This window comes from Eleutherodactylus coqui, chromosome 1, assembly GCF_035609145.1.
Source record: "Eleutherodactylus coqui strain aEleCoq1 chromosome 1, aEleCoq1.hap1, whole genome shotgun sequence".
NCBI classification, from domain to species: domain Eukaryota; kingdom Metazoa; phylum Chordata; class Amphibia; order Anura; family Eleutherodactylidae; genus Eleutherodactylus; species Eleutherodactylus coqui.
This window is the reverse complement of record NC_089837.1, coordinates 245,953,267-245,966,979: the sequence shown is the minus strand read 5'-3', so window position 1 is coordinate 245,966,979 and position 13,713 is coordinate 245,953,267. Positions and strand designations below refer to the sequence as shown.

Genomic DNA, 13,713 nt, shown 5'->3' with positions numbered 1-13,713 from the left:
TGAGGAAAATAGTGGAGGAAAAAATTTGCACTTTGTAGTGTTTTTTCATGTTTCCCTAATGACTTACATCTAGCTGCAGTGATTCTTCTAAATAATGCTTTGTATAAAACCGCCCTATCACTCCTGCACATTCACTATTAAGCCATGAGAATTTTATCTCTGTGGACAAATACAATGCCTTATAAGCATTTTCCATTTGAGAAAAACAAAAAAAGGACTGTACACACATGTGGGAGCCTGCAGTGGAATGCGACCCTGTTCCTGGCCGGCATCCGCACATACCTGTCTTTTCTACTCTTCAGCTGTACTGTGGGTGGACCCGGCGGCTCGCCGTTGGACATGCGCAGTACAGCTCCCCCCTACCCTCATGCACCGTCATTAGGCAATGATGCGGAATCTGCGACCTGTCTGTAATGTCAATTGCGTACGGGCTGCAGGTCGGATGGCTTACACCGACTCTAATGGAAGCAGTTCATGCAGACACCACACGGAAATAGAGCAGGCTGCAATCTTTCCTCTGCTTGTGGAAACCACAACTTCTTTCCGCGGGTATGCAAGAAAAAGCGTTTTTCTATAACATACTATGGACGGTATTTGCTACGAATGCGCGGTGTGGATGACGACTACGGATTCCGCAATGCAAATTCGTTGGTGTGCAGCCAGCCTAACACACAGATATATGTTCCCCAGTGGTGTTTCCTGAAATTAACTGTAGATTTGAACATGTTCTGATTTATTATTTTCGTATAAATACAACAATTTGTTAGAAATATGTAAATAAAAAAACTAAGCAATGAACAAAAATGAAATCTACTCACTACTTCCTCCATGACTGCTTAATGCTTCATCTTCAAATATATCAAATCCTTCCTGGCGTGTCTGAGTTGTCATCTCAGATTTCATCATCTCAGTGGGCATTCGGAGGATTATATGATTGTGCTGAAGTGAATGACTTAAGTCGTAACTGTAGCTGAAATCGGGAACCAATGCAAAGAGTTGTTAACATTTTAGAAGGAAGAAGAGTTAAATGGGAAAACTGAAGGGCTGCATATATCCTAACGGACAGAAGAAATCTATGATATATGATAAAATCACAATAACCAATAATTAGCCAACCTCTCACTGACCCAGCTATTTGCATGAAGGGCCATTTAAAACAGGATGATTATCGTTCAAATGAAATTGACCAATAATCGTCCCATGTAAATGCAAGAAAAAAATAGTTTACCATTCCTTCCCTTCTCATTATTGCTGACTTTCAGTCAGTATAAAAAACATCACTGGATTTTCACTCAGTGTAAATGTTCGCCGCTCAGCGCTTCACGTAAAAGGTGAAACGCCAACCAAGAAGACAGAGATCCAGCAGTGATCAGCCTGCCTAAAATACTCTACACAAGCGCCAAAGACCAAAGCAGTGATGTCAGCGCTCGTGCAGTTGTTTAGATGACTATCATCCCATCTAAAAGGGACTTTAGGGTCCTTGTACGAAGGAGAACTGTTGAGTGCTTAAAAGCCCGACAGTCATCCCAACGATTATCGCTCACTGAGCCCGCTGGAAATCTCTTCCGGTCTTCCACCTCCATTCAGAGTTAACAAGCAGTCATTCATAGAAGAATAATTACCTGTTTACATGAGATTACAATCGATTATCGGAAGGCTTTTATGCCCGCATAAACTAGACGATGAGCAAATTAATTATTATTCAGTGTTAACATGGCCAATGACAGAACAACGAGCGATCAGCTTTGCACAATCCAGTAATTTACTGAACGATAATCGTTCCATGTAAAGGGGCCCTTATACCAGCACGGCTATTACTTGTGATTTGCAGGTAATTTCTGGACAGCAAATGAACTTGCAAGTTCCGCTGAGTAGTTAACAGTAATCATGAAAGCCATTTGTGGCCGCTAGCCCTCATGTAATAGAGACCTTGAAGTTTTCTGTGTATTTTTTATATTAATAGAGGTTAATCATTGAAATGAAGTTCTACAATTGTCAACTAGACCTTGTGCTGCAAGTACACACAATTCTCAAAAATACCTGTTTTATATCAGTGAACAACACTCTTGTTTACTGCATTCAAGAACTGTAAGTACATAACAGAGTCCAGCTAAGTAGTAAATGCAATTTTATGTAACTTTCATTTCAATGGTATGCGCATCTATTACTCTGCAACTGAATTATTAACCCTACCCTGCCTGCACTGAATCTTCATTCCAACTTCTGCCAAAAAAATAATTTTAATGGTACATGTATTTGTAATAATAAGTGGAGGACAGAGGAGCCTCTTAAAAAAGAAGTTACAGGTCTGTGAGACCCAGAAATCTGGCTTGTTTGTAGGTGACCAAATACTTATTTTCCATCATAATTTGCAAATAAATTTGTTAAAAATCAGACAATGTGATTTTCTGGATGTGTTTTCTCATGTTGTCTCTCATAGTTGAAGTCTACCTATGATGTCAATTACAGGCCTCTCATCTTTTTAAGTGGGAGAACTTTTAGGTATCTGACTAAATACTTTTCCCCCCACTGTATTAGTATGTAAGCTCTTGCAAGCAGAGGCCTGACCCCTATTGCGTAGGCATCCCATCAGTTCAATTACACAGGTGAATGTGATGTCGGGTCGTGAAATTTGGCCCAATATCAAGCTCGCCAACATCCATTGTCCCTGTGGCTGCGAGATGTTTTTGTGTTAAAAATGCCTAGCATCACTTCAAGAAAGTAGCAATCCTCCGGAGCAGCTTTTAGCCACACCAGAGGATCAGCAAGTGTTTCCCATTGCTTTCAATGGGAAACCTCACATCGCACTTGCATGCACCTCGCAGACTATGCAATGTTTTTGCCAGCCCCATTGAAAACAATGGGCGAGGCATTTTGAGGGAACAGCCAAAAATAGGACATGCCACTATACAAGGGGAAAAAAGCAAGGCAAGCATAAAAAACCAACATATTTGTGCGAGATTTGTGCATCCCGTAAAGCACAAATCCTGCGTAATTTTCTCGACCGTGTGAAAGTGGCCTAAGAGGAAATGGTTGTATGTAATCTAGACTGCAAAACAATACACTGTAGCAAACTAAGATTTGTACAGCTTCTGTATATGTATTTAGCTCACAGAGCATTGCCTATACTTTTGTATGCACTTCTAAAAAGAGAGCAAGACTAGAATTGTAAAAGTTTTGTCAGTCTCTGCAAGGTTTTCATTCCATTACAGCAAACTATGGGTTCACATCTGCGTTGGAACTTCTTGTCAGATGTTCCGGCGAAAAATACCGTAAGAAAGTGCTGCATGCATAGCTTTGCCTTCTGGTAAAATGCCGGTCGGCAGAGCAGAAACCAAACAGACCCCGTTATAGTCAATGGGGGCCGTTCATCCCTGTTCAGCTCTGTCATAAGACGGACCCATTTGGGCAGGAAAACTAAATCCGCGCTGCAGATGTGAAGGCAGCATAATATCTTGAAAATGATGGAGAAATGGAACAAAGTACATTAAAAAGTTGTGTAAAGTGAGTGCCTTCTCCAAATATCCTTCAACACTCCCGGTATCACATTTTAAGTTGCTAGACCTGATTACTGTATATATTTCATAGTAAAGTCCATGAACTTGGTTTTTCTATGTAGTTTTAATTGGGCTACTTTCAATTTTATTTTTTGTTGCTACATATGATGATACATATGAGGTCATGCAAAATGATTTTTGTAAAGCATTTATAAAAATATATCTTTTACACTGGTCTTTGTCAAAGATGATGCATTAGAAGAAAACCTGCAACCTAATTAACACAATTTGCTACAAATAAGCACACACTGATTACATTTACACAATATCAATACATTTAGGAGAATCTAACAAACAAAGCAGTTATGTTGCTCACCAGTCCTATTTCCATATTTTTCTGCTATGTGACAGGAGCTACAGGAAAAATTATGAGTGGCTCTATATTTAAAGACATAATGGAGAGGAAGTCTTGTGAAATTACAACTATTAGTGCTGTCAGAAATCTTTAATGCATGCAGAAGGGAGCTGTCAATCTCAAGACCGAGAGAGGAGAAGCAGAGGATGAGTCTGAGCGGCCCGCCTATCTCGACGGTCTCGGCCTCATTTGCCTACAGTGCACATGGTAGAAGAAGAAAGATTTCTCTGCGTTGCAAGCTCTGCCAGAAGAAATCATGGTATCATGCCCCTCCACATCTCATCATGCCAATAGTTACTAAAGTTAATTTCACAAGACAGACTTCCTTTCATACAGTTCAAAAAAAACAATCATTCCACTACTGGAATAGTAGGGAAAAGGCTTTGCACAGTACTGTACCTGAAGTAGAAATTGCTAGACAGATCTACATTTTGGAATATTCTTAAATATCTAAAATCAAACAAAATCAGCATTTGTGAGCTGTCAAAAAGGTTATTAATGTAGCCTACAAAAATAATAAAAATGTAGAGATTAATACTAAAACACAAAAATATGATAAAGGTTCTTTGGCAATAATAACCCCTTTTTTCCAAGACGAATTCCATTGACCATAGTGATACAGCCCAGAAGATTTCCAGGCTATGTATCACTATGGGACCCGAAGAGCACAATGCCACAAGCTGTGGCAGTTTGCTCTGCCTGTACAGTCCCTCATAGAATAGTGCAGTACTTTGAAATAAGAAGCAGAGAGATATTACCAATCTACTGGCAATCTCCCGCTTCTAATTTCAAACTCCTGCACTGCTTTAAAAAAAAAAAATGAAAAAAAAAAAAATGAAAACACTTTTCTCCCTTTTAACTTTGTAAAAAATTACAACCCTGCATTGTAATGACCCAGAGAAAGAGGTTAGTATATTATTTAACCCCTTAATGACTCGGCCTCCTTTTTTTTTCTCCACTTCTCCTTTTTTACATCCTGTTTAAAAAATCATAACTCCTTTATTTATTTATCAACATCGCTGCATGAGGGCTTGTTTTTTGCGGAACGAGTTGTATTTTTCAATGGTACTATTTAATATACCATATAATGTACTGAAAAACTGTTACAAATGAAAAAAAAATGACATTCCACCATCTTTCAGTGCGTCTTGTTTCTACGGCGCACAAACTGCAACAAAAATGACATGATAACTTTATTCTATGGGTCGGTACTAGAGATGAGCGAACGTACTCGGTAAGGCCGATTTCGCAATCGAGCACCGCGATTTTCGAGTACTTCACTACTCGGGTGAAAAGTACTCGGGGGCGCTGTGGGGCGGGGCGTGATGGAGCAGGGGGTAGCAGCGAGGAACAGGTGGGAGCTCTCTCTCCCTCCCACTCCCCTCTGCAACCCCCCGCTCACCCACAGCGCCCCCGAGTACTTTTCACCCGAGTAGTGAAGTACTCGAAAATCGCGGTGCTCGATTGCAAAATCGGCCTTACCGAGTACGTTCGCTCATCTCTAGTCGGTACGATTACTATGATACCAAACTTGTATAGGTTTTTTTTTTTTTGCTGTAGTACTTGTATTTTTTTTCAAAGACATTTCATTTTTTTTAAATAATTATTTTCTGCTGCATCTTCTGCGCGCAATAACTTTTTTATTTTTCCATCGACATAGTTGAGCAAGGGCTCATTTTTTGCGGGACGTCCTGTAGTTCCTGTTAGTACTTATTTGGAATTCATACAACTTTTTGATCCCTTTTTATTGCATTTTTTCTGGAGACAGCGTGACTGAAAAAGTGCATTTCTGGCGTTATTTTTTTTCAGACTACGTTCACTGTGCAGGGTAAATAATGCACTACTTTGATAGATCGGACTTTTACAGACACGGCAATACCAAATATGTATTTTTCTTTTATGATTTACATTTTTTTTTATTATAGATCTGGCAAAAGGGGGGTGATTTAAACTTTTATTACTTATTTTTTTTTTTAAACTGAAAAAATTCTGAAAAAGAAAAAAAAACTATTACAACTTGGTATTGGCATAATCATACCGGCCTGTGGAATTACTTTAATATATTATTTATACTGCTTAGAGAACGCAGTGAAAAATAAAAATAATAAACATGCCAGAATTACAGACTTTGTTAATCTTGCCCCTAGAAAAAAATGGGATAAAAAGCAATCAAAATTTTACATGTTCCTAAAAATTAGATAAATGAAGACTAGAGTTCACCCTGCAAAAATACAAGGCCTTTCAGAGCTCTGGCAATGGAAAAATAAAATTAATACGGCTCTTGGAATGTGGAGACACAAAAGCAAACATTTTAAAAAAATGTTTTAAATGTACAAAAATAGCAAAACATAAAAAAAACTGTATAAACTTGGTATCGCCGGGATCGTGTGACTCAGAGAATAATGTTATCATGTTATTTATTCTGCATGTTGAACGCCGTAAAAATGAAATCCAAAAAACAAATGGCAGAATTTCTTTTTTTCCCTAATCTCCCTACAAATTTTTTTTACAAAAGTTATGCAATACATTATATATACCCAAAAATGATGGCATCAAAAAGTACAACTTGTCCCGCAAAAAACAAGCCCTCATATGGCCGTGTCAATGGAAAAATAAAAAAAGTTATGGCTCTTGGAACGCAACTGCAAAATTAGTTGAAATTAAATGATTGGCCCATTTTAAAAACCTGCCCTGGTGGGTACGACAGGGTGGTAGGAAACCGCCCACTCAAGGGGTTAAATGTTTTAGTACTAGTGGTATCTACACCACCACCACGAATATGCACTTCCAGGCGGACAACACATCAAATAGAACAGAAGTCCGAGCACTAACAAAATGTTTTCTTTTTTGCCTGTAATCAACCCTTCCCACACTTACGGCATAAAGATCACTCCATTAAGTACAAATGAATCCACCAGTAAATCAGGGTCAAACATAGATTTCAAGTTTACAGTGCGTAGTTCCGGGCGCAAGTCCTTCACATACAGAGTAGCGGTGGAATGGCAGTTAAGAGGCCTTGGATTATCTGAAGTATATGGAAGAGCTCAGATTCTCAGACCTTGATGAGGATTTTTCTGGATTTTACTCTATTGGGCCATATGGATAGACTTCCGTGAGTCACCTTCCTTATGCGGCACATAATGTACAAGACTGGAGGGTTAGAACATGCATGAACATGGAGTCACCAGTGTCCTCATCTTAATCACAGATTAACTCTGTCTAATTTCCAACTAAAAACTAGGAAGCTGAGAAATAGGGCAATGAGAACAGGATAGCGTGGAGCACTCCGGCCAGTCGAGTTCTTTCATGCACACATAGTCCGTAATGTATAGGATTTCTTTAGATTACTTCAGCCTTCATAGTCGGTCAGGTTACATCATCGAGTGAGATGGGTGTGTGAGGGAACACCATCAACCAAAGTGCTCGACGCCTATGAGCTCTCTGTCACGGGCGTACGGGGGCTGCGCAATATGCAGTACACTGTTAAATACGCATGCAACACACGTATTTGCTGTATATTTTAAACCCCCATAGACTATGAGTGAGCCCCTATCATTCGCCTTTCCCCCATCTCTCAGCTTGCAAGCTTCTTTTGTGGGACACTTATGGAATTCATGTGTGAGAAAGATAAGAAGCTCTATATGCATATGTTTTAGCCCTGCATCTACATTATGTGCCACATGACTATCACTCTGCTACTACTCTGTATGTGAAGGACTAAACCCAGAACTACACAGTTTTTGAAATATATGCTTGACCCCAATTTGCTGGCTAAATAGTTGATTCATCTGTATTTAATGCAGTGCATTTTTTTTTTGTGGTAAGCCTGAGAAGTGATTATTACAAACATTAAACTACTGCAGTCTTTAGGCTGAATGCACACGGCCGGGTCGGATTCTGCTTGCGGGATCCCGCAACAAAATCCGACCCTGTGACTACTGCATATCTGTCCGGATATTTCATAATCTGTATTGCGGATGTGCCGGCTATCACATGCACAGATTATGCCGTGCCGTCACTAGAAAATAACGCGGATTCTGTGGCCTGTCCGCATTCGATCCACTGCGGGGCGAGGATTGGATGGCTTTCATTGACTTCAATAGAAGCAGTCTGTGCGGATTTCACAGTAAAATAGAACATGCTGTGATTTTCCCTCCACGAGCAGAAAAATCGCAATTGATTTCCGCTCGTGAACATGGAAAAGCGGTTTTCAATAGCATTGTTCTGCCCAGCAGAAATCGAAGTAACATAGCAGCCATTTTAGGTGTTTAGTGGTTACAGCGCCATCTAGCGGTTTTTAAAATGTATTACACCTTGTTTTTCTGTCATAAAGACTAATGTATTATGGGTAGTTTGCAAGGCTTTGTGGAAAGGAGGAACTTCCAGCTTCAAGACAGACTTGCCTTCTGCAGCCTCCTCTTCAAATTCCACTATCCTTGTAAAAGTATATCTGGTAAGAAAGCTACCTTTGTTTCTGAGACAGTATGTTATGCAGAGCTGTTCAGTGGTCAGTTGTGTTGTTACTCAGGGAGTTGTAACTGTTTAGTTAGCTATGCAATACTATGTATAGCAGCCATTTTACCATGTACCTTCATGTTACTGTTATGTAATGTTATGCATGCTTCCTATGAATCATACTTATGTCAATTATCTGTGTTCTTATAGTTTTACCACAATCACCGAATGCACAGTCGTATGCTATGATCTGTTAACCAATAAACCTGTCAGATTAAGAAGAACAGTTTGTTTATTTGGAAGACAGAAATAGTTAAACTGAATGTCAGACTGCACACCGTGGGAACATTTAAGAAGACAGAACAAGCCTGTTTATGGTCAATATTTGCTGCGGAATCCAGAGGCGGACGCCAGCTCCAGATTCCACAATGCAAATACACCCATGTGCATGGGCCTTAGTGCTTGGACTTGCATTCTATTCAAAAATAAGAGAATGAGGAAGAAGGTGATAACTAGAGATGAGCGAGCATATTCGTTAAGGCAAACTACTCGAGCGAGTAGTGCCCTATGCGAGTACCTGCCCGCTCGTCTCTAAATATTCGGGTGCAGGCAGGGAGCGGCGGGGAGAGATCTCACTCTCCCCGGCTCCTCCCTGCTTACTCCCGCAACTCACCGCTCTCCCCTGCCGGCCTCTTTAGAGGCAAGCGAGCAGGTACTCAAATAAGGCAGTACTCGCTCGAGTAGTTTGCCTTAGGGAATATGCTCGCTCATCTCTAGTGATAACCTTATTTAATATAGGATAAATAGGTTCAAACATGGAACTACTTCAGTGTTTTATATAAATGTGTATGCTATTGCAATAAAAACTTTTAGGAATAATTGGTTACCTGGCTTCATCAGGATGGGTGACTCGGACAGAATCATTTGGAATGTATAGCATACTTGTATCCTCTACCTTGTATATTGCATGACCTCCAATGTCAGCCATTTTTCTTCTCTTAGTAATCAGCACAATGTAATAGCCTTCCAAAAACTGGACAAATCCTTTCAGAAGAAAATAATTTTATCAAATAACCATAAGAATGGAAACAGGATTGTGTTGAAAAATCATTTTTATTTGCCTCCATTCTGATTTGATTGACATTCTAATGCAGGATGGCTACATGCTTACAATTCTCAGATTGTGTGTAACCAGTGGAAATATATATGCAACAGCCATTTTTCCCCTCGACATGCAGGTGTTTTTCTATAGTTACTAGTTGTCCGTAATGTTGTCATAACCTTGAACAATTCATTCCATTTAATACATTTGATTTTTAATTAGAGATGAGCGAGCACCAAAATGCTTGGGTACTCGTTACTCGGGACGAAATTATCGCGATGCTCGAGGGTTCGTTTCGAGTAACGAACCCCATTGAAGTCAATGGGCGACCCGAGCATTTTTGTAGATCGCCGATGCTCGCAATTTTTACTTCTGAAAAGCCCTCATTAGCAATGCATACCTTAGCTAAGCACCACACTACCTCCAACAAAGCACACTGCCTGCATAACACTCCGCTGCCACTTCTCCTGGGTTACATGCTGCCCAACCCCCCCCCCCCCCAGCACGACGCAGTGTCCACAGCGCACACCAAAGTGTCCCTGCGCAGCCTTCAGCTGCACTCATGCCACGCCACCCTCATGTCTATTTATAAGTGCGTCTGCCATGAGGAGGAACCGCAGGCACACACTGCAGAGGGTTGGCACGGCTAGGCAGCGACCCTCTTTAAAAGGGGCGGGACGATAGCCCACAATGCTGTACAGAAGCAATGAGAAATATAATCCTGTGTCACCGCCATCAGGAGCTGCACACGTGGGCATAGCAATGGGGAACCTATGTGCCACACACTATTCATTCTGTCAAGGTGTCTGCATGCCCCAGTCAGACCGTGGTTTTTTATAAATAGTCACAGGCAGGTACAACTCCGCAATGGGAATTCCGTGTGCACCCACAGCATGGGTGGCTCCCTGGAACCCACCGGCTGTACATAAATGTATCCCATTGCAGTGCCCTGGACAGCAGAGCTAACGTCAGATTAAATGCAGGTGGACTTCGGCCCACACTGCATGCCCCAACCTGACCGGGCTTTTTAATTCATAGACACAGGCAAGTACAACTCCCTATTGTGAAGTCCCTGTGGACCGACAGCATGGGTGGGTGCCAGGAAGCCACCGGCGGCACATAAATATATCCCATAGCATTGCCCATCACAGCTGAGGTAATGTCATGTTAAATGCAGGTGGGCTTCGGCCCACACTGCATGCCCCAGTCAGACTGGGTTTCTTTAGAAGTGGACACATGTAGTTACAACTCCGTGTGGACCGACAGCATGGGTGGCTCCCTGGAACCCACCGGCGGTACATAAATATATCCCATTGCAGTGCCCAGCACAGCTGATGTAACGTCAGCTGTAATGCAGGTGGGCAAAAAATTAATTGGATTACACTGTAGGCGAGGGCCCCAAAAAATTGGTGAATTGGTTAATGTGGCTTAACCCTTTCCAATCCATTTATTTTTTCTCACCCATTCTCCCCAGCTCCAAATAAATTGGAGCTGGGGAAAATGGGTGAGAAAAAATACATTTTCCCTGCACCCTCCTGAACTGACAGAGTTCAGGAGGGTGCAGGTGCTCACTGCACCGTGGAGGGACCTGCTTACCTGTCCAGCATCTTCCGCATTCTCCTTTTGCCTCCCGGCTCGGCGATCATGTGACCGCTGGGGTCAGGTGGCACCTAGCGGTCACATGATCGCCGGGCTGGGAGACAGAAGGAGAATGCGCAAGACGCCGGTCAGGTAAGCAGGTCCCACAGTGCAGGCTCCCATCTCGGAGTTCATGTGACCGCCGGAGGTCAGGTAACACCAGTGGTCACATGATCGCCGGCCGGCCGGAATCCCTATGCATTACATAGAGCTGATTGAGCGCTATGTAATGTGTAAAGGAGAAGGCAGAAAGGGTTAAAAACCCTTTCTGCCTTCTCCTAGGGGGTCCTCGATGAGGACCAGTGCAGGAGTGTATCTGCACCCGATGTGTCTGATGATCGGGTGCAGATGCACTCCTGCACTGCAGTGTCGGGCCTGCCCCGACATTGGAGCCGTGGAGGGAAATTATGATGTCGGGGCAGGCCCGACATTGGATTGGAAAGGGTTAATTGGTAACTAGGCCTGGAGGCAGCCCAGTTAAAGTAAAAATTGGTTCAGGTGCAAGTTTCAACGCTTTAATGAGCATTGAAACGTATAAAAATTGTTTACAAAAATTATATGACTGAGCCTTGTGGGCCTAAGAAAAATTGCCCGTTCGGCGTGATTACGTGAGGTTTCAGGAGGAGGAGCAGGAGGAGGAGGAGGAATATTATACACAGATTGATGAAGCTAAAAGGTCCACGTTTTTGATGGTGATAGAGAACAATGCTTCCATCCGCGGGTGCAGCCTACGTATTGCTTAGGTATCGCTGCTGTCCGCTGGTGAAGAAGAGAAGTCTGGGGAAATCCAGGCTTTGTTCATCTTGATGAGTGTAAGCCTGTCGGCACTGTTGGTTGACAGGCGGGTACGCTTATCCGTGATGATTCCCCCAGCCGCACTAAACACCCTCTCTGACAAGACGCTAGCCGCAGGACAAGCAAGCACCTCCAGGGCATACAGCGCGAGTTCAGGCCACGTGTCCAGCTTCGACACCCAGTAGTTGTAGGGGGCAGAGGCGTCACCGAGGACGGTCGTGCGATCGGCTACATACTCCCTCACCATCCTTTTACAGTGCCCCCGCCAACTCAGCCTTGACTGGGGAGCGGTGACACAGTCTTGCTGGGGAGCCATAAAGCTGGCAAAGGCCTTGGAGAATGTTCCCCTGCCTGCGCTGTACATGCTGCCTGATCTCTGCGCCTCCCCTGCTACCTGGCCCTCGGAACTGCGCCTTCTGCCACTAGCGCTGTCGGATGGGAAGTTTACCATCAGTTTGTCCACCAGCGCCCTGTGGTATAGCATCATTCTCGAACCCCTTTCCTCTTCGGGAATGAGAGTGGAAAGGTTCTCCTTATACCGTGGGTCGAGCAGTATGTACACCCAGTAATCCGTAGTGGCCAGAATGCGTGTAACGCGAGGGTCATGAGAAAGGCATCCTAACATGAAGTCAGCCATGTGTGCCAGGGTACCTGTACACAACACATGGCTGTCCTCACTAGGAAGATCACTTTCAGGATCCTCCTCCTCCTCCTCCTCCTCCGGCCATACACGCTGAAAGGATGACAGGCAAGCAGCATGTGTACCCTCAGCAGTGGGCCAAGCTGTCTCTTCCCCCTCCTCCTCATGCTCCTCCTCCTCAACGCGCTGAGATATAGACATGAGGGTGCTCTGACTATCCAGCGACATACTGTCTTCCCACACCTCCGTTTCCGAGTGCAAAGCGTCTGCCTTTATGCTTTGCAGGGAACTTCTCAAGAGGCATAGCAGAGAAATGGTGACGCTAATGATTGCAGCATCGCCGCTCACCATCTGGGTAGACTCCTCAAAGTTTCCAAGGACCTGGCAGATGTCTGCCAACCAGGCCCACTCTTCTGTAAAGAATTGAGGAGGCTGACTCCCACTACGCCGCCCATGTTGAAGTTGGTATTCCACTATAGCTCTACGCTGCTCATAGAGCCTGGCCAACATGTGGAGCGTGTGGGCACGTCGCACAGCAATCGGTGCACTGGCAGATTAAACTGATGTTGCAGGGTCCGCAGGGTGGCAGCGTCCGTCTTGGAGTTGCGGAAATGTGAGCTGACCCGGCGCACCTTTCCGAGCAGGTATGACAAGTGTGGGTAGCTTTTCAGAAAGCGCTGAACCACCAAATTAAAGACATGGACCAGGCATGGCACGTGCGTTAGGCTGCCGAGCTGCAGAGCCGCCACCAGGTTACGGCCGTTGTCACACACGACCATGCCCGGCTCAGCGGCGAAAGCCAGCGGTCGGTCTGCTCTGTCAGACCCTGCAGCAGTTCGTGGGCCGTGTGCCTCTTCTCTCCTAAGCTGAGTAGTTTCAGCACGGCCTGCTGACGCTTGCCCACCGCTGTGCTGCCACGCCGCGCGACACCGACTGCTGGCGCTGTGCTGCTGCTGACACATCTTGATTGCGAGACAGAGGTTGCGTTGGAGGAGGAGGGTGGTTTAGTGGAGGAAGCATACACCGCCGCAGATACCAGCACCGAGCTGGGGCCCGCAATTCTGGGGGTGGGTAGGACGTGAGCGGTCCCAGGCTCTGACTCCGTCCCAGCCTCCACTAAATTCACCCAATGTACCGTCAGGGAGATATAGTGGCCCTGCCCGCCTGTGCT

The 13,713-nt window shown here is 44.0% G+C and overlaps 1 protein-coding gene across 5 annotated transcripts in view; it reads right to left on the bottom strand.

Annotated features, from left to right (window-relative positions):
- FIG4 (FIG4 phosphoinositide 5-phosphatase) overlaps positions 1-13,713 on the bottom strand; it is a 260,535-nt gene that overhangs the window by 186,516 nt on the left and 60,306 nt on the right. For 4 of the 5 annotated variants that reach the window (XM_066607721.1, XM_066607713.1, XM_066607706.1 and 1 more), the window contains exons 5-7: positions 9,255-9,411; positions 4,312-4,362; positions 819-970 (exon numbers count right to left, since the gene is read on the bottom strand). The exons of the other annotated variant lie outside the window; for it this stretch is intronic. In XM_066607721.1, the coding sequence (XP_066463818.1) occupies positions 819-970; positions 4,312-4,362; positions 9,255-9,411 (360 nt within the window). The remainder of the gene's footprint in view (positions 1-818; positions 971-4,311; positions 4,363-9,254; positions 9,412-13,713) is intronic. 5 annotated transcript variants of the gene reach the window in all.